The sequence below is a fragment of the Medicago sativa genome, chromosome 8 (assembly GCF_051527215.1).
Source record: "Medicago sativa cultivar Bolivia chromosome 8, Bolivia_mono, whole genome shotgun sequence".
Taxonomy (NCBI): domain Eukaryota; kingdom Viridiplantae; phylum Streptophyta; class Magnoliopsida; order Fabales; family Fabaceae; genus Medicago; species Medicago sativa.
Window position 1 is genome coordinate 60,766,078 of NC_140756.1, and position 26,221 is coordinate 60,792,298.

Here is a 26,221-nt window from a genome sequence, read left to right on the forward strand (position 1 = left end):
CCATTAGAGGGTTAGGGGGAGCTTGAAGACAAGTTTGTTGATGTTTCCGCCACATCTATAAACTCTCTTGTGTTAGTTATGCATCTCATAGGTAAATTTCTCGAGTGTTTATTTGTAACTACCTTTCGTTGCTTAAACATATTTTTGTTGTAGTGAATATAAAAAATAGTCTGTAAACAATTCTCCATCAATCAATTTACTGCCTAAGCTAGCATTCTATCTGCTAACTCTAAAAGTAGTTGAAGGACTAAATTGATTGATTTAAAATAGTTTAGGGACTCTATTGTTTTCCTAGATCATCGGTCAAATAAGAATAATAATTTAGAGACTAAATTGAAAATTTATTGTAATAAAAAAAATTGGTAGCTCTAGATATAGATTGTCTTACCTCTTCTATCATGTTCCTAACTGTATTTCTCATGTTACGTCCTATTGAAAGTGAAATGATATTAGTTTCATTTCGTGAAAAATAAAACACTATATTTAATCATGTGTTTTTATTATGTCAGTTATTTCCGAGAAAGAAAGTCTTTCCATTCATTTTGATTGAACAAGTCAAATTCAATTATGAACTTATTTTTTCTTTTATGTAGCTGTCACTGTTGCAATATTTTTAACAAAGGATTTATATGTAGAAGGTCATTGATGCATTGTCCAAGCTTATCGTTTCTGATTTCTTAACAACTCTAAGCATGCCTCCCAATTTCTATATGTTTCCTTTCTCCTTACTCTCATTTATTTTCTTCATTTTTCCGACTAATTCATTACACTTCAAAATTCCTAGTTTTTATCCTGATGATAGTATCGTTGTCTGCCTAGGATCTGCAAGACCTAGTGACGGACAAATTAATTTCAACATAAATGACGATTATTCGAGTCGAGTTGGAAGGGTCGAGTATGCCAAAAAGGTATTGCTATGGGAATCAGCCACAGGTCAACTCGCTGACTTTAAAACTCATTACACGTTTATCATCGACACTCAAAATCGTACTACATATGGTCATGGAATAGCGTTTTTCCTTGTTCTGGTGGGAATTGAAATTCCACCCAATTCTGCTGGTGGCTTGATGGGCCTATTTAACACCACAACAATGGTTTCATCATCTAGTAACCAAATTGTTCATGTGGAGTTTGATTCATACCCAAATGTTGAATGGTATGAGACAACACAACATGTGGGAATCAACAATAATTCAATCAAATCATCAATATCAACACCTTGGAATCCTAGTTTACATAGTGGAGACATTGCTGAAGTATGGATTAGCTACAATTCAACAACCAAAAATTTAACTGTATCTTGGGAATATCAAACCACCTTTAATCCTCAAGAAAAAACTAATCTTTCATATCGAATTGATTTGATGAAGGTTCTACCTGAATGGGTTACAGTTGGATTTTCTGCTTCAACAGGTTCCGTTGGAGAATTAAACAAACTACTGTCATGGGAATTCGAATCCAGTTTGAACAAAAGCGATGATGGTATATCAAGAAAAACAATATTACTTTTGATGTTTGGTGGGGTTGCAGTAGTGGGAGCAATTGCCGCATATGCATTATTTTGGAGAAAGACAAAGAGAAGAAAAAAAGAATGCGAAGAGGCTATGAGTTTAACCTCAATGAATGTCGACCTTGAAAGAGGAGCAGGGCCAAGGAGGTTCACCTACAAAGAACTTAATTTAGCCACTAATAACTTCTCAAGGGATAGAAAGTTGGGTCAAGGTGGTTTTGGAGCTGTATATAAAGGTAACTTTTTTGATCCAGATTTACCGGTTGCTGTGAAGAAAATATCGAAGGGATCTAGACAAGGGAAGAAAGAGTATATAACTGAAGTTAAAGTCATTAGCCCATTGAGACACCGGAATCTTGTGAAGTTGTTAGGTTGGTGCCATGAAAAAGGTAAGTTTCTTCTTGTTTACGAGTTTATGTCAAATGGTAGCCTTGATTCTCATTTATTTGGTAAAAGAACACCTCTTCCTTGGAGTGTAAGGCACAAAATAGCACTTGAATTGGCATCTGGTGTGCTTTATTTACATGAAGAATGGGAAAAATGTGTGGTACATAGGGATATTAAATCAAGTAATGTTATGTTAGATTCTAGTTTCAATGTCAAGCTTGGTGATTTTGGGTTGGCTAAATTAATAGACCATGAACTTGGGCCTCAAACAACAGTGATTGCTGGAACCTTCGGCTATTTGGCTCCGGAATATATAAGTACAGGTAAGGCTAGCAAAGAATCTGATGTCTACAGCTTTGGGGTTGTCGTCTTGGAGATCACAACTGGAAGGAAAGCCGTTGAAGTTATGGAGGACAAAGATGGAGATAAGGGATTGATTGAGTGGGTTTGGGATCATTATGGAAGAGAAGAAATACTTGTGACCATGGATGAGAATTTGGAAAAGGATTTTGATGCGAAACAAGTAGTGTGTTTGTTGATTGTTGGTTTATGGTGTGTTCATCCTGATGTAAATCTAAGACCATCAATTAGACAATTAATTCAAGTGCTTAATTTTGAGGTTTCCATGCCAATTTTGCCACCTAAGAGACCAGTTGCAACCTATCATGCTCCTCCACCACTCTTAACCTCTTTAAAAACTTCCATAACTACAAGCCTTCAAGACGGTCGTTAGTTGATACTTCGTCAATGAACTCATTTTGGTGTCCTTGCTTTTCTTCCATTATTTATTTTCGTAAAAGTCATTATTATGATATATTTGTCTACGTAATGTTTGAAGTTTGAATTTGAAAATAGTGTGTTTGTAAAATACTATATATTATTATTATTGAGTCAGAGATCCTGAATTGGACTAAGAAGGTAAAGTTGACTATGTTGTTGTGGACATGTTGGTTCTTTGATTGCCTCTTTTCAGTATCTATATAATTTCCTATTTCATGATCCCTCTTTACGATCTCTTAATCTATATAAAATGTTTCGAAGTTGGAATTGGAAACATATTCATCTCATTGACGTTACTTTTCAAAGAGTGAAAAGTTGGGTATATATACACAAATGTCAACGTATGTTGTTTTGTACCGTTAGATTTGTTTTCATTGCCTTCTTTCTTTTACTATTCATTGCTAATCATATAATATTTATTTATATTTATATATATGCTTACAACTCAAGAAATGTATGCAGTTCAACTCATGGCTCCTAGTTTCTATATCGTTTCCCTTTTCTTCTTCGCATTTATTTTCTTTACTTTCCCTTCAAATTCAATTCACTTCCAGATTACCAATTTTAATCCTAATGATGCAAACATACTCTACCAAGGTTCAGCACACGAAATGGAAAAGTTGATTTTAACATTTATGAAATTGAAAAGTATCCATTTCAAGTTGGACGGGCCATGTATTCCAAAGAGGTGTTACTTTGGGATTCAAAAACAGGTCAAGTCACTGATTTCAAAACCCATTACACTTTTATCATTGACACTCAAAATGCTTCTGAATATGGTCATTGTTGACTGGATGACTATGAAACTACTGTTTTAAGATCCTAATTTTTAGGATCCATTATCTTTTTATGTTATTGTTAGGAACTCTCTGATATGCTCTATTTGTTACCAGTTTTTAGGCATTTAGTTTTCAAATAGTAGTTTCTTTATGCATTATTTTAGGCTTTTCTTTATGTATAAATATGATGGTTATCATTCAATAAAAATATCCCTTTCATGCTGTTCACATAACATATTCTTTTCCACGTTAAACCTTTCTATATCCAACAAATTGGTATCTAGAGCCTTCTTCTTGGAGGGACTTGTGAGTGAAGTGAGTGAAACCCACCATAAAAGCTTAAACACTATTTTCAATTCATCAAACAGATGGATTCTGAAACATCCTACAAAGCCCTACCATTACCTGTGTTTGATGGTGAAAACTATCATATATGGGCAGCAAGGATGGAGGCGTATTTAGAGGCAAATGACCTCTGGGAAGCTGTTGAGGAGGACTACGAAGTTCTTCCTTTGTCAGACAATCCAACAATGGCTCAGATAAAAAATCACAAGGAAAGGAAAACAAGAAAGTCAAAAGCAACACTACAAGAATTCCCCAATTTACTAACCAATTCAAAATTGTATTATTGGGGGATTTAGGCCCTCAGTAATTACTGGCGGAATAAACCTTCAGTAACATCCAAAAAACCCTCAATAACGTTACTGACGGAAAAATCCCACAATAATTCAGTGAGTTACATTTCTGACGGATAAATCCGTCAGTATTAATAATAAAGAACCTACGAATTATTACTGAGGGATATAATCCGCCAATAATGTAAACACACATTTACTGAGGGATATAATCCGTCAGTAATAGTATAACTGAATTATATAATCCGTCGGTAATTCAAAAGATCCGCCAGTAATGTTGTTATTTAAGAATCCGTCAATAACGCTTCCAATCCGCCAGTAATTAAAGCAAACAATCCGTCAGTATTGCAACCAAATCCGCCAGTAATGTAATGTAGTTTAATCATCTCTTTAAGTCCCTTTTGGCCCAAATTTTTTCAGAGACTCCCGCTTTCTCTCTCACTTTACCAAAACCCTAAAACTCAAATTCTAATCTCACTTTCCCAAATTTCTAATTTCTAATCTTCAATCTCACTCTCAAACATCCAATTTCTTGAAACCTAACCTTCAATTTCATCACCATGCCTTCTCACTTGCATTCAATAATTGTTCCCTGAATCATTTTTTTCTCACCTTAATCGTGTTTCTTCAATAGTGAAGAAAGGGTTTCTTCAATCTCACCCTAAATCCTTTTAATATCACCTTAGAATCGTGTTTTTCTTTTTCTCACTTCTCTCCCAACACGGTGGTTCGCATTTCTCTCCCAAGTCGGTGGTTCACCTTGAATCGTGCTTTTCTTTACCCAGCTGCGACCCAACTGCAACCAGCTGTTCGTTTCACCATCCAACTGTGACCCAATCTTTGCAGGTTAATCTCTTTTTTTTTTATAGAATTCTGAGCTTTTTTGTTGATTTTAGTGGTTTGTTTTGTTAATTTCTTTGATTTTGTTAATTTTTCAATTCACACAAGTAGGAGAGAAGAAGATAGAATAATGCCTTTGGAATTTTCTATATAGAATTCTGAAGCTATTGTGTCGAGGCTCATTTCATGGTATGGAGGAATAGGATTAATGCCTTTGGAATTTTCTATATCCAAATTATATGTTGCTAGAATGCTCTGTTAGGACAGTGGTTGATTTAGCTAAATCATTAGAGCATGTTGGAGTTGTTATGCTATCACTTGTGGTGTCTGTGACAGTGGTATTTTGTTAATAAGCCTGTATTTTGTTTGACAGATACACATGTTGTCAATGATCAGTTGCTTCTTCTAAGTACATAAGTATTTGTTCTTAGTTTATGTTTGTGTGACTAAAGGTTACTCTGACATATCTTTGGTTTTTCTGCATTTTCCTGCTTGTGTTGTTCATGTCTGCTATGTTTCTAACACAGAAAAGGACAACCACCACTGGCCATGTACCTGCCATAATCCACCTAGTATTTTGACCTGTTATGTTAGTTCAGTTTTATATGTATTGAAATCTATAATGAAATGGAGTACTTTTTCTGGTGATTTATGATTCTAATTTATGATTTTTTAAATTTCCTGCTGGTATAAAGTTTACAAGAACTTTTGTTTTTTGACTAGTTAACTTATCCTATTAACCGTGATTTGTATATTTTGTAGAATGGTGAATGCAGATTTTTGGTTACTTGAGAAGGATACTTTATCTTGGAGTGCTATGATATTGGGTTATGCTCAACATTGATGTTTCTCAGAGGCTATGGCTTTGTTTCAGTAAATGCATATCCTTGGAATTTGACCGGATGAGACTACTTTACAGAGTGTCAGCTATAGACATGAGCAAACGAGTTTATGCATTTATAGGCCAAAATAATTTGTATGTCAACGTCATTCTTGGAACGACACTTATAGATATGTATATGAAACTTGGATGTGTGGACAATGCATTAAGAAGCAAGCCTCAGAATGATAAGAAGCAAGCCTACAGGTCTTCCTCTAGATCTTATTGCCTTTCAATGTCCTGATGAATTAAAATATGCTAGTGATTTTTTTTTATGCTAAATGTATGATGTCTTTTTAAGGTCATGAAAGTAATACTTATGGAGTAGTACTTATGATGTCTTTTTTCTCTACGTGGCACAGTTAATCTATATATTGATATAAGAGTAGTAGCGCTGAATTTTTAAGTTTAACTAATACTTATGGAGAGAAAGTGTGATTTGTTCTCTCATGGCTAGAAGATAGAAAGTTAGGAAAAGAAACAAATTGTAAACATGGTTATTAGTATCTTACAATACACATATTTCTAATTCTAGTTATGTCCTCTCTTTTTCCACTTTTTGCCGAGGTTATTATAAAAATTAAGCGGAGGTTATCGGGTTTCAGTGGTCCATAGGTCATCCTTCTGATCTTATTTCCTTTCAATATTTGCTAAAAATTTATTCTAATAACTGCGGTTATTGTTTCAGATTGGGGAAAACAAGTTAAAAAGAAAAGCTTTCTACATTGTTTCTGGTGAAAGCAAGTAATAAAAGAAAAGCTTAATACATTGCAATTTGGAACCAAAGGTAGGTTCTGTTTTGTGAATTAGATTCCTATCTTTTAATCTCTGTTCTTTCAAATGGAACACAAACTATAAGACTGTGTGGATACTGCAAACTGAAAACCAACAAATGAAATTGTGGATTCTTACTTGTGTGACTATTTATAAGATTTCTCTGTCTTTGTGCAATACATTCAGTGTGTTTCAAATTAGTTGATGTTAGATATGATGAATGTTGATTGATTAAATAGAGTGTTTTATTTATAGGTTATATTGGTGGCTCAAAGCGCGGGTGAGTATTCTTCAGCTTTGCTACAAGTTTGCAGATAAGGTTCATTTAGCAGTGTGTGGCAGAAACTATGCTGAAGTTAGGATAGGATACTCAATTGTTTTTGCCTGGTGCTGTTTTTTTTCCCCTTGTTGTCTTGAGAAGGGCTGTTCTGTTCTTAGCTTCCTATTTGGTCTGGGGCGTTACGCGTATGGATATTTGCGTTATGCGTATGGATATTTCACGGGATATTTCAACAAGCCATCATTCACGTAGACAAATATATTAGGTGTTGTCTATCATACCAAAGTTCTTCACCACTTGATTAATTGAAATAGTAGTTGCTGCAAAATTCACATGTATGAATATTATTGAAATATTTATGATTTTGTACAAAAACTATTTATAATAATTAGTTTATTCTTTTAGTTTAATTAATTTGTGTCTTATTATGTTTAATTTTTTTCCTTTAATTTATTTGCGTTTAATTAATTTTATATCTTTAATTAAAATAAAAAAGTGATGTAACAAAATAAAAAAGGTGGAAAGTGCATTACTGGCGGAAAATTCTGTCAGTAATGCAGATCTGCAAAAACATTATTGGCTGATAAATCCGTCAGTAATACTAGAAGGAAGTTGATTGTGCATTACTGAGGGATTATTCCGTCAGTAATTACTGACGGAATTGTTCCGTCAGTAATTACTGGCGGAATAATCCCTCAGTAATGCTTTGTCAGAACTCCCACTCCATTACTGAGGGAAAATTCCGCCAGTAACATTTCTGACGCTCATATTACTGAGGGACTCAAATCCGCCAGTAATGCGTATTACTGAGGGATTTTTTGCATTACTGGGGGATTATTTCCACCAGTAATAACCAAAATTCTTGTAGTGCAAGGGCTACTTTGTTTGCTGCTGTCTCAGAAGAAATCTTCACCAGAATTATGACCATCAAATCAGCATTTGAAATATGGAATTTCCTCAAAACTGAATATGAAGGAGATGAAAGAATTAGGGGGATGCAAGCACTTAATTTGATCCGAGAATTTGAGATGCAAAAGATGAAGGAGTCTGAAACAATTAAAGAGTATGCAAATAAACTTATTAGCATTGCTAACAAAGTAAGATTGCTTGGTTCTGAATTATCTGATTCAAGAATAGTTCAGAAAATTCTCGTGACTGTCCCGGAAAGATTTGAAGCAACTATCACTTCCTTGGAAAATACCAAGGACATGTTAAAGCTTACCGTGGCAGAGCTTGTAAATGCTATGCAAGCCCAAGAACAAAGAAGAATGATAAGGTCTGAAGGTTCAGTAGAAGGAGCATTACAAGCTAAATTAAAGAACTACAATGGTGGAAGGAATGAGAAAAGAAACCAGAGCAGCAATACAAGTCTCTTTTCACCATGTCCATACTGCAAAAAAAATAACCATACACCAGACAGATGTTGGTGGAGACCAGACGTAAAATGTCACAAGTGTGGTCAGTTAGGACATGTGGAAAGAATATGCAAGGCTCAGCATCAGGGAGAAGCTAAGGCTGTTGAAGATCAAACTTTGGAGGTGCAACTCTTTGTAGCATCATGCTTTGCCACCAACACCACTCGAGAGAGTTGGCTTATAGATAGTGGTTGCACAAACCACATGACTTATGATCGTGAGCTCTTTAATGATCTGCACGAGACAACTATTTCCAAAGTCAGAATTGGAAATGGCGCACTTATCGAAGTAAAAGGCAAGGGAACGGTTGCAATTGAAAGCCTTTCAGGTTTGAAACTAATTTCTGATGTCTTATATGTTCCTAAAATTAATCAAAACCTTTTGAGTGTTACTCAACTGCTAGAGAATGGTTATAAGGTGTTGTTTGAGGATAAAAAATGTGTGATTAAAGATGCAAACAACATAGAAATGGTCAATGTTCAAATGAAAGGCAAGAGCTTTGCCTTGGATTTGATAAATGAGGAACAACATGCTGCTGTAAACAAGGAAGGAAGGATTCAGGTTGGTGTTGCGTTCCTCCACCATCCATCTATCGTGAACTCTGCGGGAGTGATGAGTTCCGTCGATACAATCAATGGAAACTCTGCAAAATCTGTCAAAGAACCTGTTTCAGGGGAAAGCCTGGAACCAAAACAGGATGTTACTGAAGTAAAAGCACAAGTTGATGCCATATGGGAACAAATGAATAAAGGAGTGTCCAATAACGTTATTAGCAGTTTTAAAAGCAAGCCTAACTCTACTGCAAAAACTACGACAAAGAAGAGATCTTTAAACTTGGATGCTGTCCTTGAACAAATCAAGAAGAAAGCAGAACCTGAAATTTTTGTAGGCTATAGCTCATCTTCAAAAGTCTATAGAATCTATCTTTCACAAAGCAACAAAGTAATTGTTAGCAGAGATGTCAAATTTCTTGAGTCAAATAGTTGGAATTGGGAAGATTGTGAGAAGTTTGAATTTCAGGAGGAGAATGAAGATGTTGATGATGAAACTGTTAGAGGAACTAGATCACTTTCAGACATCTACCAAAGGTGCAATGTTGCTGTCATGGAACCAGAAGGATATGACAAAGTTAGATATGAATTCTTGACACAAATGCTTGGTGTATGCAGTTTCAGAGTCAAGGAGGAGTGTTGACTGGATGACTATGAAACTACTGTTTTAAGATCCTAATTTTTAGGATCCATTATCTTTTTATGTTATTGTTAGGAACTCTCTGATATGCTCTATTTGTTACCAGTTTTTAGGCATTTAGTTTTCAAATAGTAGTTTCTTTATGCATTATTTTAGGCTTTTCTTTATGTATAAATATGATGGTTATCATTCAATAAAAATATCCCTTTCATGCTGTTCACATAACATATTCTTTTCCACGTTAAACCTTTCTATATCCAACAGTCATGGACTTGAATTTTTCATGACTCCTTTTGGTTTTGATATCCCACCAAATTCAGCTACTGGCTTTATGGGCCTATTTAACTTCACAACCAAGGTTTCATCTAGTAGTAATCAAATTGTTCTAGTGGAGTTTGACTCTTATACAAATGGTAAATGGGGTGAGACAACGGAGCATGTGGGAATCAACATTAATTCAATCATTTCATCGGTGTCAACACCTTGGAATGCAAGTTTACATAGTGGAGACATTGCTGAGGTATGGATTAGTTTCAATTCTACAACCAAAAATTTGACAGTATCTTGGAAATACCAAAGAACTTCTAATCCTCAAGAGAAAACTAGCCTTTCATATGAAATTGATTTAATTAAGGTTTTGCCTGAGTGGGTTACCATAGGATTTTCTGCTTCAATAGGTAAAATAAGAGAATTAAATACTCTTTTGTCATGGGAATTTAATTCCACTTTGGAGAAAAGTGATGATAATAAAGAGACAAGATTAGTTATAATACTAACAGTCTCTTTAGGGGTTGTAATTATAGGGGTGGGAGCATTGGTAGCATATGTAATACTTCGTAGGAAAATAAAGAGAAGTAAAATGCAAAAAGAAGATGTTATTCATTTAACCTCAATGAATCATGACCTTGAAAGAGGAGCAGGGCCCAGAAGGTTTACCTATGAAGAACTTGATTTGGTAACCAACAACTTCACCAGCGATCGAAAGTTAGGTCAAGGTGGGTTTGGAGTGGTTTATAAAGGTTACTTTGCTGATTTAGATTTACAAGTTGCTGTGAAGAAAATATCAAGAGGGTCAAGAGAAGGTAAGAAAGAGTATGTAACTGAAGTTAAAGTCATTAGTCAACTGAGACATAGGAATCTTGTGAAGCTCTTAGGTTGGTGCCATGACAAAGGTGAGTTTTTACTTATTTATGAGTTCATGCCAAATGGTAGTCTTGATTCTCATTTATTTGGTAAAAGAACACCTCTTCCTTGGATTGTAAGGCACAAAATAGCACTTGGCTTGGCCTCTGGTGTGCTTTATCTACATGAAGAATGGGAGAGGTGTGTGGTACATAGGGATATTAAATCAAGTAATGTTATGCTAGATTCTAGTTTCAATGTTAAGCTTGGTGACTTTGGATTGGCTAAGCTAATAGACCATGAGATTGGACCCCAAACAACAGTGGTGGCCGGAACCTTGGGCTATTTGGCGCCAGAATACGCAAGTACAGGTAAGGCTAGGAAAGAGTCGGATGTATATAGTTTTGGGGTTGTTGTCTTGGAGATCACAACTGGAAGGAAAGCTGTTGAAGTAATGAAGGAACAAGATGAAGATAAGGGGTTGATTGAGTGGGTTTGGGATCATTATGGAAGAGGAGAACTACTTGTGACCATAGATGAGAATTTGCAAAAGGATTTTGATGTGAAACAAGCAGAGTGTTTGTTGATTGTTGGATTATGGTGTGCTCATCCTGATGTAAATCTTAGACCAACAATTAGACAAGCAATTCAAGTGCTTAATTTTGAGGTTGCCTTGCCAAATCTTCCACCAAAGAAGCCTGTTGCAACTTATCTTGCTCCTGCAACACCTATAAGCTCAGAAGAAGCTTCCATAACCACGAGCCTAGAGAATGGTCGTTAATTTAAACTTTGCCAATGATCTATGTTTCCATCCCTTTTTTCCCCATTAGTTTATCACTTATCGTACATTTATGGTTATGATATGTTTGTGCCATGTTTTTTAGAGATAAATGTCGGTCGTTAATTTATCAGGGAGAGAAAAATACTATTAACAAAGATCGAACATTAGACCTCCTATATAAAACTTCTATTTGCATCACTGATTTTAAATTGGAATAACCTGCGAGAAATTTTATGTGCTTATATCTGCGAGAATTTTTTTGTAAATATCGATATGAAAAAGTCGATATGATAAAATTTTGAAAACTCATAACTATTTTTAACATATCAACATTAATGTAGTATTTTATCCTGAACAAAATTAATTTAGTATTTCTATTAAATGTTTTTTATTTAATATGCAAATTAATGAGATTAAGAGATTAATAGTGATGGGAATAACCTGTTTTCTTTTTTTAAAACTTGGATCAACAAAAAATCTAAAAATAACTTCAAATGAAAATATATTAAGAGTAGCCATTTTCACAGGAAGTTTGAGCGTATGCCGCCATTTTCAGAATAAAAATCTTTGATAAGAAATTCATTTCCATTATCTTTTCTAATGCATTTGATTTTGGATTTAAACTGTGCTTCAACCATTTTTACAAAAGATTTGTTAAGATTTGAAGCTTCTAACTTCATTTTCATGAGATCTATCTATGTAAACATTGACTTATCATCCACAAAGTCAAAAAATGTTTGAAACCAAACACGGAGGTTACAGATAGAGGACCCCGTATATCCATATGAATTAAATCAAAGCATTTATCAGAGATATGAGAACTATGTGAAAAAGATGCTAGCAGGTGAGTCTAAAATATACATCCATAGTTCAAGCTAGCTGCACCAATCATCTTCTGTGTACAAATTGTCTTGTATCAAACATTTAGAATTATCAAAAATTAAGTGGCAAGAAATATGTTGAGTGAGTTTAGGTACAGAAATGAGATTGAATGAGAATTCAGGTAAATATAGAACATGGTAAGATAAATCTATTGGTAAAAAATAACGGTTCCTGCTAAACTAGTTGATACTATAGAGCCACTAGGTGACTTGATATGTATATGTTTTACTCGCTTCAAGCATTGAATTTTTTTTATCGAATTACAAATGTGATTTGTGGTCTCTGTATCAAAAAGAATGAAAGTTTTAGGTTGAATCAAAGAAGGAATTTTGAAAATGATACTAGTAACTAGTGGTGAATTTGTTGTTAGGGGATTCACGCTATGAGAAGACAATGTGTTTGAACCTTGAAGAAGAGCTAGCAATATTTTTTGTTGCTCTGACGTGACTGACAACTTTCCAGTATCTATGTTACGAGTATCATCATCATAGGCTACAACACGTGCATGTTCATCTTGTCCAATAACAATTATTGACCATGCTAGATTGCTGAAAATGAGGAGGAACGCCATGTTTCTTCCAACACGTGTCTACAGTGTGTCCAGATCTGCCACAATGGCAACAACCCTAATATCTTTACCTCGACCACCATAGTTTCTGCCTCCCCTATCACCTCTGCCACATGAGGATTGACCTTTACCAGAATATTGAAACTAGGAAAAACTATTTCTTGAAGTATTTCCTGAAGGAACAAGGATCTTAGATTCATCCAGAGATAAACTAAGTTGCTTTCTTGCTGAAGAAGCAATCAATAAACCTTTGCTATGGTGGGGCGAGGATCCATAAGCATGATCAGGGCTGGTACAACAAAATATTGGTCATCCCTTTCAAAAATCTAATTACTTGATCACATTCCATATACTCACGTATCTTGGTAATAACATGATAATTCTCAACACAATTATTACTAGGAATATACCTGAAATTATCTAGTTCTTGCCATAATTTTTTCATCTTGGTGTAATAAGAAGAAATTGAAGAATCACCTTGCTTCATAGTATATATATTTTTTCTGAATAACCCTTGTTCTTGGGGTTTGTGAATCCATCATGAACGCTTTCTGCAGAACTCTCATACATGATGATTGAAATAACATAAAAACGGTCACGTTATCAAGATGGAAAGAATAAGGAAACAATCAGAGAAAGAAAAACCATTAGAGAAAGAAAAACCAAAAGTAATTCTTAGAATACCATGGTAAACATGAATGACCTCTACTTAGGGTTGAGGTTGTCACTAAAAATTATCATTTATTTTAAATTTAAATGATTTTTTTCTTGTTCTACTTTGAATTTTAAAATTACATAATTCATAAAATCACCCTTAAAATTTCTTTACTCAACAAACATAACAAATCATTAAAATCCAAATGATTCAAATTTGAAATTGGTTTACTATATTTTAAAGTAAATTCTTGAAATGACTAATTAGACTCAATTCTCCTTAACTATGAATGAACTATTATCCATTTTCCACATAATTTCACTTTTTTTAACGAAATTCTCCAGATTATGTCACTTAATGGATTCTCACTATTTTACTCGCACTAGCAGTTTTGTCACTCACAAATTAAATCAATGATATGTAACTATAATACAAAATGGGACTATCATACTTATTATCAAAGAGATCACAAGTGAATTATCAAATAAGACTATACAATTGATAGAGAATACATTTTTAACAGCATTATGACAAATATTATCAAGTTACAATCACTTCTACAATAGGGTAAAATAAATCACTTTTTACCAAGCTTAACCTTTCTTACTGCATAAAAATTAAAATGACTTATCACAGAGATCTCAAGCACTCTAACTACATAAAAAACATTTCATAAACAAAAATCTAGAGTTTTGACTAAGCAGTGAACCCACATATTTAGAATAACTAAGTACTTAATCATACTTAATCAACATCTTCATAAGCCATGGAACCTTCAAATCACCATATTTAGGTACCATTTGGCCCGACATTTTTTCTACTTCTCTACATTTTTAAGGAGAAGGTAGGGCAAACACAATATCAATTAAATACTTACTAAAAACAGTACTTTTTTTAGAATACATAAAATTGAATGGAATGAGCTTTGGCCAAAAGTTGTTGAATGCTTCTTTAAAACTACTTGTTAGTAACAAATTATACATATCTTTTGGACAACGGATATTGTAACAAACTATGCATATCTTTTTCTTATTAAAAAAAAAACTATACATATATTTTTCAATGACACGAACAATGTAACAAATATAATATCATATAATATAAATTCTTATCTTTTTGAATGACAAAAAAAAAATATAGTATTCTTATAACCAAATTTGTTACAGGATATAATTGAAAATGAAAAAATCAACTATTAGATTCAAAGCTTTGTACAATATTTTGCAAACAACTTTTAACTTAAAAATAGCCGTAAAACTAAAAATAATAAAGTAACCAAACAACTTTAACTTCTTTCTTAAAACCCTTATTTTTAACTTTGTTTTAAAGTACCTTTTAGACGGTAAAAAAATACTAGGCCAAACGATGCCTTAGGGGTTGAAAAGTTTGACAAAACAAAAAAATGAAAAACGAGAAAAGAAAATAAATGTAGAAGTAATATAGAACAACCATGTTGTTTTAATGTCATAATAAAGGGAATAATGACACTATTATTGTCGAGAACAAAATCTTCATCCTATATTTTAATTATAACAAACACATTTATTTTAATTGTTATCTACTAATACTTTTTGTGAGATTGTTTCATGAGAACGTTTATGAGAACATTTTGACCTCACAATGATAACAAGATATCTTCATCAAAGCAACAAACAATGCAAGGGACAAATATGAGCTTTTGAGCTAAAAGTCAAGACTTGCATAATTAAGCTAAAGAATAAATGTCATTCTCTTTGTCTCACCAAGAATAATCATAAAGGATCTATATGATTAAAAAGGCTTTAAATGGCAAAAAGGATATATTAATTGCACATGGGTCATAAGAGAACAAAATATGCCAAAAGCCCAAAGAAGAATTTTAATCCATTAAGGAAGGAAAAGAAGGAATCTTTGGAAAAGTGAAAACCTTGGATGTAAAGCATGTGACATCATCATGATCACACCAGGTCTAATCAACTTGCTGGAAGCAATTATCAACTCTCAACAGCTCACCAAAGCTAAGCAAAAGCGTGTGAAGCTTCTGCCAAATACAACTGAACACAGAGAACGTTCTGCAAGTGCAAAATGTCATACTTTCTTTCCAAGCTTCATTTTGGAGCTCAAATCAAATTTGAATTAAAGCATGACAATTGTTTTATGAAGTGGGGATAAAGTCTCTCTATCCCTATAAATACGGGAAGGCTGTGAAGAAGGAAGGCAAGAGTTTACACACAAAGCTTTCAATCTCTCTCAAAGCAAAAAGCCTTCATTCTCTCTACAGCTCTTCAACAAACATAAACAAACTCCTCAAGCTATCACTATATTTATTTGTCTCTCTATCAATTTGAGTTTGTGTTTGTAAAATCTCTTTTGAGATATCTTTTCTTTTACCAAAACAAATCACCATACAAAGTGTGTTTTATTTCTCAAAGTCTATTGGGCTTAATAGTTTTGAGATAGAAAATTCCAACCTTTCTTTTGCTAGTGTGCAAAGAATTGTAGAAGCCTGCTGAGGTTGATAATACAGAGTGTAATCGGACTGATCTGGTGTGATCAACAATATAGTGCTATTCAGAAGTTTCTGATAGCTGGATACTATAGTGGATAATCTCACACGAAGTGTGGGGACTGGAAGTAGTCGGCTTTGGTGAACCAGGATAAATCTTTGGTGTGATCTTTCTTTTCTCATCTCTTTATTTTTGTTTAACACATCTCACACACTATCACATCTAACTAACTCTCCAGAGCTCTCTGGTCCTTCTATTGCTTTATTTATTTCTCTCATATATCCAGAGTTCTCTGGTCACTTTATTGCTTTATTTATTTCAGTTATATATCCAGAGTTCTTTGGTCACTTTATCGCTTTATTTATTTCAGTTGTATATCCAGAGTTCTCTGGTCACTTTATCGCTTTATTTATTTAAGTCATATATCCAGAGTACTCTGGTCACTTTACTACTTTATTTATTTAAGTTATTTATTTCAGAATCTTCTGGTCCTTGTATTATTTTACTTATTCCAGTTATATAAATCCAGAGTTCTCTGGTCCTGTTTATTTATTACGTAATTATTTATTAAGTTATATTATTACCTGCTTAACCCTTACCAAGAATTTTCTTGAGTAATTATTTTCTTTCAGAATTAAAATTTAAAAGGGTCAAAATTCAACCCCCCCCCCCCCCCCCCCCCCCCCCTTTCTTGCGACAATTATTGCTACTTCAATTGGTATCAGAGCCCGGTCTCCGAAAAGATAAAAACACTTAACACGTGTTAGAGAAAAAGATTCAGAAAGAAGCAATGTCTTACATACCAGAAGGACTCTCCTGCACAAGACCTCCATTATTCAATGGAAAGAACTATTACTTCTTGAAAGGGAAAATGGAATTATTCCTGAAATCTCAAGATATAAATATGTGGAATGTTGTTACTGAAGGCAACTTTGTACCACAAACTACTGATGCAGTCACAACTATTGTATCTATCAAACCTGAGGCATCATGGACTGATGATGATAAAAAGAGAGTACTCCTGAACTCTAAAGCTCAGCTCTTTTTACAATGTTCATTAACTATGGAAGAGAGTGAAAGAATATATGAATGCAATACAGCAAAAGAAATTTGGGATACCTTAAAAATACATCATGAAGGAACAAGCCATGTAAAAGAAACAAGAATATATATTGGCGTAAGAAAATTTGAAATTTTCGAAATGAATGAAGAGGAAAGCATTGATGAAATGTATTCCAGATTCACTTCCATAGTCAATGAATTAAGGTCACTAGGAAAAATATATTCTCCTCATGACAGAATAAGAAAAATACTAAGATGTCTCCCAAGTACTTGGAGACCTATGGTTACAACAATCACTCAAGCCAAAGATTTGAATACCTTGGCTTTAGAAGATCTCATTGGAACACTACGAGCTCATGAAGTCTTACTTCAAGAAGACAAACCAATTAAGAAGGGAAAAATGATTGCCCTCAAAGAATCTCAAGCCACTCAAGACAATCCAGATGAATCATTCTCACAAAGTGAGGAAAACAAAGAAACCGAAGAAGAACAGATTGTTCAAGAAGAAGCAGAAGATGAATTAGCTCTAATCTCAAAGAAAATTCAAAGAATGATGAAGAGAAGAGACCAGATAAAAAGATACTTCCCAAACAGAAGATACAATTCAAAAAGGGAAGTTGATAAGAGTCAAGTAACCTGCTATGGATGCAACAAGCAAGGTCACTACAAAAATGAATGTCCACTAAACAAAAAGAATCAAAAAACTCCTTACAAAAAATCTGCATTAATTACGTGGGACGATCTTGAAGAACCACAAGCAGAAGAAGGGGAGGAAGCAAACATATGCCTAATGGCAAACTCAGATAACGAAGAGGTAATTCTATTCGACAAAACTCCTTTAAACAAAGAATTAGAAAACACAATTGACATTCTATTATTTGATTCAAACTTTCTAACAAATAAATGTTATTCTTTGCAAAAAAGAAATCAACGAATTAAAAGAAGACAAAGAGAAACTTCAAACTATGAATAATGATCAAAAGAAAATCATTCAAATTTTGCAAGACTCATACTTTGAAGCAACTGAAAAAATAAAGATCTTAGCAAAACTCAAAATCCTATCAACACTAAAACAAATGAAAATATTTTATTAAAAAATGAAGTTAAAGGTCTAAGAAATGATCTCACTCTCTTTATTAAATCAACTGAAACATTTCAAAAAATTATAGGATCTCAAGTAGGAATGACTGATCATACTGGTGTAGGTTTTGATGTCTCTAAACATCAAAAAATATATGAAAATATTTTCTTATCAGGAAAAGGCAAATTGAAATGTTCATTTTGTAACAAAAATGGACACATTGAGTCCTTTTGTTTTCATAAAAAGGGGATGATAAAAAATAACCCAGAACACTCATATGCTTTTATAAAGAAAGAATGCGCATATTGTAAAAGAAGTGGTCATTTAGATATTAACTGTTTTCTCAAGATTAAACATCTTGAGCTATTGAAAACTAACAATGAAGGACCCACAGACTCTGGGGTACCTAAGAAACCACTAAATCAAAATGCAGGAATCTTCTCAAAATGCAAAGAGAAAGCCATGGTATTTGGACAGTGGCTGTTCTAGACATATGACAGGTGACAAACACTGCTTTATCTCCTTCATAAAAGGAGAAGGGGGAGCAGTAACCTTTGGTAATAATGACAAAGGTCAAATCAAAGGTAAAGGTATTATTGGTAAAAATAATTTTGCTAAAATAGAAGATGTTCAATATGTTGAAGGTTTAAAACACAATCTACTAAGCATAAGTCAATTATGTGATAGTGGCTTTGAAGTAATTTTTAAACCTAACATATGTGAAGTCATAAAGGTTTCCACAGGAAATATTTTCTTCACTGCATCTCGAATAAAAAATCTTTATGTCTTATACTTAGATGACCTTCCAGCTGAATCCTATTTTTTGTCCATTGACAAAGATAAATGGATTTGGCATAAAAGAGCTGGACATGCAAGTATGAAAACTATTTCAAAAATTTCACAACTCGACTTGGTAAGGGGTCTTCCAAAAATCAATTTTGAGAAAGATAAAATATGTGAAGCATGTACTAGAGGAAAACAAGTCAAAAGTAGTTTTGAATCAAATGACATTGTTTCCACTAGATTTATTTGGACCCGTTAGAACTGCAAGTCTTGCTGGAAAACAATATGGTTTTGTTATAGTCGATGACTACTCCAGATACACATGGGTTTTGTTTCTAAAACACAAAGATGAAGCTTTTAATGCTTTTGAAAATTTTTGTAATCTTGTTCAAAATGAAAAAGAATCAAACATCATCTCTGTAAGAAGTGATCATGTAGGTGAGTTTGAGAACTTATCATTCAAAACTTTTTTTGATAAAAAGGGAATTTCACATAATTTTTCATGTGCAAGAACTCCTCAACAAAATGTAGTTGTTGAAAGGAAAAATCGAACCTTACAAGAAATGGCAAGAACAATGATTAATGAATCAAATGTCGAAAAATATTTTTGGGCTGAAGCCATTAATACATCTTGTTATATCATAAATCGAGTTTCAATTAGAAAAGTTCTAAACAAAACCTCATATGAACTCTAGAAAAATAGAAAACCAAACATTTCTTATTTTCACATCTTTGGTTGTTTTTGTTATATTTTAAATGATAAAGAAAACCTAGGAAAATTCGATTCTAAATCAGACAAAGGAATCTTTTTAGGTTATGCAACAAATTCTAAAGGTTATAGAATATATAATTTAAGAAATCAAACAATGGAAATAAGCATGCATGTTATATTTGATGAGTTTGATGATTTGGTTACTAACAAAGAAGATGATGAGGAAATTTTGAAAAATCAGGAAATTATAAGTAATACAGATCAAGCATCTTCATCTCAAACTCCTCCAAAAAGCTGGAAAATTGTTGGTGATCATCCTCCAGAACAAATTATTGGAAATACATTTGATGGAATAAGAACAAGACTATCCTTCAAAGATAATGACAACAACATGGCAATGATCTCACATATTGAACCAAAAAATATACATGAAGCTATATGTGAAGAATCATGGGTAAAAGCCATGAAAGAAGAACTTTCTCAATTTGAGAAAAATGAAGTATGGAATCTTGTTTCTAAACCTCAAGGTCATTCTATAATTGGAACAAGATGGGTATTTAGAAACAAATTAGATGAAGAAGGAAAAGTTATCAGAAATAAAGCCAGATTAGTTGCACAAGGCTACAATCAACAAGAAGGTATTGACTACGATGAAAATTTTGCTCCAGTAGCCAGGTTAGAAGCAATACGTATTCTTCTTGCATATGCATCTCATAAAAATATTAAATTATTTCAAATGGATGTTAAAAGTGCCTTTTTAAATGGATTCTTAAATGAAGAAGTTTATGTGCACCAACCACCTGGTTTTGAAAACACTTCTAAACATAATGATGTGTTTAAACTTACAAAAGCATTATATGGTCTAAAACAAGCTCCAAGAGCCTGGTACGAAAGGTTAAGTACATTCTTGATCAAAAATAATTTTTCTAGAGGAAAAATTGATACAACTCTTTTTAGAAAAGACGATAAATCAAATTTCTTAATTGTTCAAATTTTTGTTGATGATATCATATTTGGATCAACAAATAAAAAAATGTGTGAAGAATTTTCATGTCTCATGCAAAATGAATTTGAAATGAGTATGATGGGAGAATTGAGATTTTTTCTTGGATTACAAATTAAACAAGAATCAAATGGAATATTTATCTATCAAGAAAAATATATTAAAGATCTTCTTAAAAAATATAAAATGAATGAAGCCAAAATTATGGCTACTCCCATGCATCCATCCTCAAGTTTAGACAAGGATGAAAAAGGGAAAGATGTCTCTGACAAAGAATATAGAGGAATGATTGGTTCCCTTTTGTACTTAACTGCCAGTAGACCAGATATTGTGTTTGCAGTTGGTTTATGTTCACATTTTCAAACTGCTCCAAAAGAATCTCATTTAACGGCAGTAAAAAGAATTTTCAGATATCTAGTAGGTACTACTGATCTTGGCCTTTGGTATAGCAAAGGGTCTTTGTCATACTCCAATTTTTGACCCAAGATACACCGACACGTGGCCTCGAACCCTGATCAGTCTTTGACTTTTCAGCGAAAAAATTCGACAGAGAGGTATTTTAAAATACCTCATATTTGGTTCCGAGTCGGGCCCTCTTCTCTCATTTTTTATTTATCATTACTTTTAGTCCTTATTTCTTTTTAAATTTCCTTTTAGTTAATTTTAAATTCATTTTTAATTTTTATTTTTTATAAGCTAATTACTTTTAAATTTTTTACTTTTAGTTTTTTATGTATTATTATTATTATTATTATTATTATTAGTGTTATTATTTTATCATCATTATTATTATTATTATTATTAATTATTATTATTATTATTATTATTATTATTATTATTATTAATAGCATTATTATTATTTATTTTTTTTGTCCGAAAAATATCCAAGGGCTCACACAGTCTGTCATGGTCCCCTCTAAACCAAGCCAAGGTAATTTTTGTTGCTCCCTTCACCAACACTTTGTCTCAATCCAAGTGCTATAAATACCAGTGCATACAACCAGCAAAAAAGAGGAGAATTTTCGACCAAACACAAAGAAACAAAAAATTTCCAGCAAACGAAACACATACACGAGAGCCAATTCCAATTCCACAATCCAGCAAACAAATATCATCACAAAACCAACAAAACTCATTGTCATACAAAATATCACAACAACAATTTCATACAAACAAATCAGCCGCAATACACATACATCAAAGCCGATCCAAACACCCACATAAACACCAATCCAAATCGCATAAACACCAATCCAAATCGGCCTCACAAATCCGAACACAACAATCATACCCATAAACAAAAGAAAACCGAACCAAATCCATCAAAAGGTAGTAATTTTTGTTTTTGTAGATCTAGGGAGTTGTGGTTCATTTTGTGGATTTTTAAGTCTAAAAACGAGTAGAGGAGGAAAAAATAGGTAGAAAGGAAAAAAAATAAAAAATAAAAGGGTGTTTGGAGCGGCGGCGCCGCCGTCTTCGACGGCTAACCGCCGCGTCGGAGCAGCCTCCGACCACCCTGGGCCTCGCCGGAATTCTAGAGAGAAGGCAGAGCCTCTCTCTCTAGAAAGAAGTAAGAGAGAGAAGGAAGGTGAAAAATGAGCAAAAAAACCGGCCCTGCAGATTTTTATAAACGCACTGAACCGGTTCGGTTCAGTTGAACCGAACCGGTCTAACTTAAGCCCAGCAGTCCTTTCCCTTCCTGCAGCCCAATCTTCCCTTTTTATTTCCTGCACCCCCTTGTTTGCTTCCTGCATCCCATTTCTGCATTGTTTTTACTACACTTCATGCATTTTAATTTCTTTAGCACTTTTATTTTCTTCTCATGCATTTTTAATTCGTTTAATCTCTTTTATTTTTTTTCTCATGCTTTTTTATTTTATTTTTTTGCATTACATTTTATTGTCTATTATTATCATATGCATATTTAAATTTTGTCATTAAATACACACCTCAAATCCAGAGTACTCTGGTCCATTTTAGTTCTCATGCATTTTTATTTTATTTTCGCATTACATTCTATTATCTACTATTATCATATGCATATTTAAATTTTGTCATTAAATACATAAATCAATCCAGAGTGCTCTGGTCCATTTTATTTTCGCATTCATTTTTATTTTATTTTCGCATTACATTCTATTAAATATAAATCAATCCAGAGTGCTCTGGTCCTAAATTAACTATTAATATTATTTTATTCTCCAGAACAATCTGGTCCTTGTTAATTAAATTTATCCAGAGTGCTCTGGTCCTAAATATATTTTCTTTCACACATTTTAATCTTTTATTTTCGTTCTCATGCATTTCTATTTTATTTCTTGTTCGTATCTCATCTCATCTTATTTTTTATTTTTTTTTATCGCATGCATTTAAATTATTGTTATTTATTTTATTTGCAAAATTTAGCATGTAATTAGGGCCAATGTAAACATAAACGAAAAATAGCGTGCGTGTGTGGGTCTTTTATTTCTTTACAGCTTTACATATTGAAAAATGCAAAAAGATTAGGTTAGGGACTATGTAGTAATCCAACGTCACTACAAGTCTACTCGCTTTTATTTTTATTGCTCTGTTAAGTCTAATTTTCAATCATTATTCAAAAACAACAAAAAACATGCAAATATATAAAAATCACAAAAATATTTTCATAAACAAACCTTGATCTTAAATCAAGTGATCGTGCATTTTTGTTTTCTTTCTTAATCAAATCATCAAATCAATTTAATTCTACTTTAAGTTTATTTTCTTTCAAATATCAAAAATACAAACAGATTCCAATTTGCCATTTGGCTTTTCATTTTAAAACTTTTTTCAAGAATATAAAAAACACTCAACCAATCAAACGTCAATTTTTACCCCGAACTACGAGGTTTTGATCCCTCACGGGTACGTAGGCAGAGGATACTCGTCCTTCCAAATCAATAAAACGTAGATAATTTAGGTCTCTAATTTTCTTTTATCATTGCGAATTCCATTTTTTAAAGCAAGCAAGTTTATAGCACAAAAGTTAAATAAAATCAAGAGGTTCTCGTAGAATACTACGAATATTTAGGGTGCTTAACACCTTCCCTAAATATAACCAACCCCCGAACCCTTAATCCCTAAAAATGTGGTATTTGAACCTTTTTCCACTTTCTTTTGAAAAGAATTAAATGTTCAGTCGTGAAATCAAAAAGGGGTCTTTCGACCAGTCCGAAAAATGACGCGACAGAAATGGCGACTCCGCTGGGGATTAAAAGTAAGAGGGTTGAGCCTAACTTGGTGTTATTTAAAATTTGTGGTATAAACTTGCTAAAAAAATGTTTTAAATATAAGATGGAAATTACGTGTATATTCGTTCTCTTTCTTCTATCTCCTTTTTAAAACGTAAGTGGTGAGATAAGTCCTACACCCGGACTTGAGGGAAATTAAGATAGGACCGGGTATAATCATAGTATCCTTGCCAAGAGTACTCTTCGGTATTGGTACATGTGATAACCCACTCAATGGAGGGATCTTGGAGGTATACTTTTGTCGACGTGAGTACTCGCGTATGACATGTTACTTTCAAGTGACCGTCGAAGTTGAGAACCTTTAATCACCTTTAACCCATCTTGGCTTTTAGGACGTAGTGCGGTGGCTAGTCGAGAGTACTCTCGTATTGGTCGTCACGCGATACTACACTCAAACGAGACTAACCGATGAATATTGTTGGAACGAGAGTACTCTCGTCACCTAACAAATGTTCGGATGTGGTTGAAAACTTTGGGGACCTTGGTAGAACCTTTGTTACATGTGCAAATAAAAACCTTAGCCCTTACCAAGTGGCGTTTGTTATCCCTAAAGCTCCAACATTGTATATCTTAAACCTCCTCATATTTCCTTGCATAATCATACATCCATGCATTCATTCATGAAAACTTTTACCATTCATTAAAATATTGAAGGATTTATATTAGTTTTATTGTAAACATCGTAGATATGGCTTTTAAGACAAGGAAGCTTAAGCAGTATAGCTTCAGGAATCTGGATCTTGTAAGGTTAAGGGATCTAAGGAATAAGGTGAAATGCTCAGACCGCTTCCATCAGGACCATGGGAATTTGCTTGGTATCGTCCGGATGAAGGTCGACGAAGGACTCCTTGGTACTTTTGTTCAGTTCTATGACCCAGAGTATCATTGCTTCGGTTTCCCAGAGTTTCAATTGGTTCCCACTTTGGAAGAATATGCTTTTTGGATTGATCGACCGGTGCTTAATCAAGTACCTTTCAGCGGTCTTGAAAATCCTCCTAAGTTCTCAACCATCGCCGAAGCTCTCCATTTACCAACTACCGAAGTAAGAGACCACATTACCACTAATAGCAAACTCTTAGGTTTCCCTACCAAGTTCCTGTACGAAAAAGCCGACTATTTCTACAGAATGTCCAGTGCTGACGCCTTTGATGCCATCCTTGCCTTACTCATTTATGGCCTAGTGCTCTTTCCCAACCTTGACAACTTTGTCGACATCCATGCCATCCGAATATTCCTTTCAAAAAACCCTGCTCCCACTTTGTTAGCCGATACCTATCACTCCATCCATGAGCGTACCCTGGCGGGTCGTGGACTTATCAAGTGTTGCGCACCGTTGCTCTATAGATGGATTACCTCTCACTTACCCAGAACTCCTCCTTTCACCACCAATCCAGATGGTCTCCGTTGGTCAGATAGACTCATGGCCCTTACTCCGAATGAGGTAGTGTGGTATGAACCAGCTTACGACAAGGGAACCATCATTGATAGTTGCGGGATATTCAACAATGTACCTCTCATCGGCATGTATGGAGGAATCAGTTATAATCCGGTTCTTGCTAGACGCCAGTTTAGGCTCCCCATGGAAGGAAAGCCTCTCAACGTTCATCTAGATAACATATACTACCACAATGAGAGTGACGCTGCGGGAATGAGGCGTCAAATTGCACGAGCTTGGCACGCCATCCGGAGGAGAGATAGAGGCCAGTTAGGAAAGCGGACGGGGGCCGTCCATGCAGACTATACGCAGTGGGTTATTGATCGATCCATTGACTTTGGAATGCCGTATAAGCTCACCAGGTTCTTGTCTACAATTAATCCAGCACCACCCATGCCTATGACCTTTGAGACTGAGAAGGAATATCAGAAAAAAATAGCTGAGTTGATGGAAGAGAATACAAGAGTGACAGAAGAGTATAAAGAAGCAGTACGCGAGAACGAATGTGTAATGGGCCTACTTGAACGGAAGGATCGGGGTATCAGCGAGTTGAAGAAGGAAATTGTTAGATTGAACGAAGAGAAGGAGGCCATAATTGGCCAGATTCCAGGACAGAAGAAGAAGCGGAGTGCTTTCTTTGCCAACACATGTTCGTATCCGTCTCCATAGAGGATCGAAACTTCCTCCCGAGTTGGTTGCTGCCTTATGTCTTACATTTCATTTTTATAATAAGTCCATCCCTCGGCTTAGTTGTTAGCCAGGGAATTATCTTGTAATGTGTTATGTCTGTAAGTCTATCCCTTGGCTTAGTTGTTAGAAATGGAATTATCTTGTAAACACTTTATTTATTATCAATGGTTGGGTTGTTTTGTTTACAATTTTGCTTTTATAAGTCCTTCGATAAGTGA

The 26,221-nt window shown here is 34.0% G+C and overlaps 2 protein-coding genes, 2 long non-coding RNA genes and 2 pseudogenes across 5 annotated transcripts; all 6 read left to right on the forward strand.

Moving 5' to 3' along the window:
- The first annotated feature begins 403 nt into the window (after positions 1 to 403).
- On the forward strand, positions 404 to 2,838 carry LOC146900150 (L-type lectin-domain containing receptor kinase IX.1 pseudogene; annotated as a pseudogene). The gene has a single exon (XR_015021990.1). The product of XR_015021990.1 is annotated as an L-type lectin-domain containing receptor kinase IX.1 pseudogene (transcript).
- A 1,586-nt stretch (positions 2,839 to 4,424) lies between these two features.
- On the forward strand, positions 4,425 to 5,579 carry LOC146900151 (uncharacterized). The gene is made up of 2 exons (XR_015021992.1): positions 4,425 to 4,937; positions 5,459 to 5,579. It is a non-coding gene; the product is annotated as an uncharacterized LOC146900151 (long non-coding RNA).
- A 445-nt stretch (positions 5,580 to 6,024) lies between these two features.
- LOC146900152 (uncharacterized) lies at positions 6,025 to 7,275 on the forward strand. Its single transcript, XR_015021991.1, has 2 exons — positions 6,025 to 6,598; positions 6,841 to 7,275. It is a non-coding gene; the product is annotated as an uncharacterized LOC146900152 (long non-coding RNA).
- Positions 7,276 to 8,957: 1,682 nt separating this feature from the next.
- On the forward strand, positions 8,958 to 11,531 carry LOC146900153 (L-type lectin-domain containing receptor kinase IX.1 pseudogene; annotated as a pseudogene).
- Positions 11,532 to 16,755: 5,224 nt separating this feature from the next.
- On the forward strand, positions 16,756 to 18,597 carry LOC146900154 (uncharacterized). Its single transcript, XM_085736914.1, has 2 exons — positions 16,756 to 17,841; positions 18,457 to 18,597. The coding sequence occupies exons 1-2, from the start codon at positions 16,756 to 16,758 to the stop codon at positions 18,595 to 18,597; spliced, it is 1,227 nt and encodes a 408-aa protein (XP_085593040.1).
- Positions 18,598 to 19,757: 1,160 nt separating this feature from the next.
- On the forward strand, positions 19,758 to 26,099 carry LOC146900155 (uncharacterized). Its single transcript, XM_085736915.1, has 2 exons — positions 19,758 to 20,488; positions 24,533 to 26,099. The coding sequence occupies exons 1-2, from the start codon at positions 19,758 to 19,760 to the stop codon at positions 25,980 to 25,982; spliced, it is 2,181 nt and encodes a 726-aa protein (XP_085593041.1). The 3' UTR covers positions 25,983 to 26,099.
- Positions 26,100 to 26,221: the final 122 nt, after the last annotated feature.

What these genes read in the sequence shown, in the direction of transcription:
- LOC146900154 (XM_085736914.1), top strand. Translation starts at nt 16,756, where the DNA reads ATGTCTTACATACCAGAAGGACTCTCCTGCACAAGACCTCCATTATTC. An exon ending in CAAACTCAGATAACGAAGAG is followed by an intron (nt 17,842 to 18,456) that starts GTAATTCTATTC and finishes TGTTTTCTCAAG; the next exon opens with ATTAAACATCTTGAGCTATT.
- LOC146900155 (XM_085736915.1), top strand. Translation starts at nt 19,758, where the DNA reads ATGGAAATAAGCATGCATGTTATATTTGATGAGTTTGATGATTTGGTT. An exon ending in AAACAAGCTCCAAGAGCCTG is followed by an intron (nt 20,489 to 24,532) that starts GTACGAAAGGTT and finishes AAAATATTGAAG; the next exon opens with GATTTATATTAGTTTTATTG.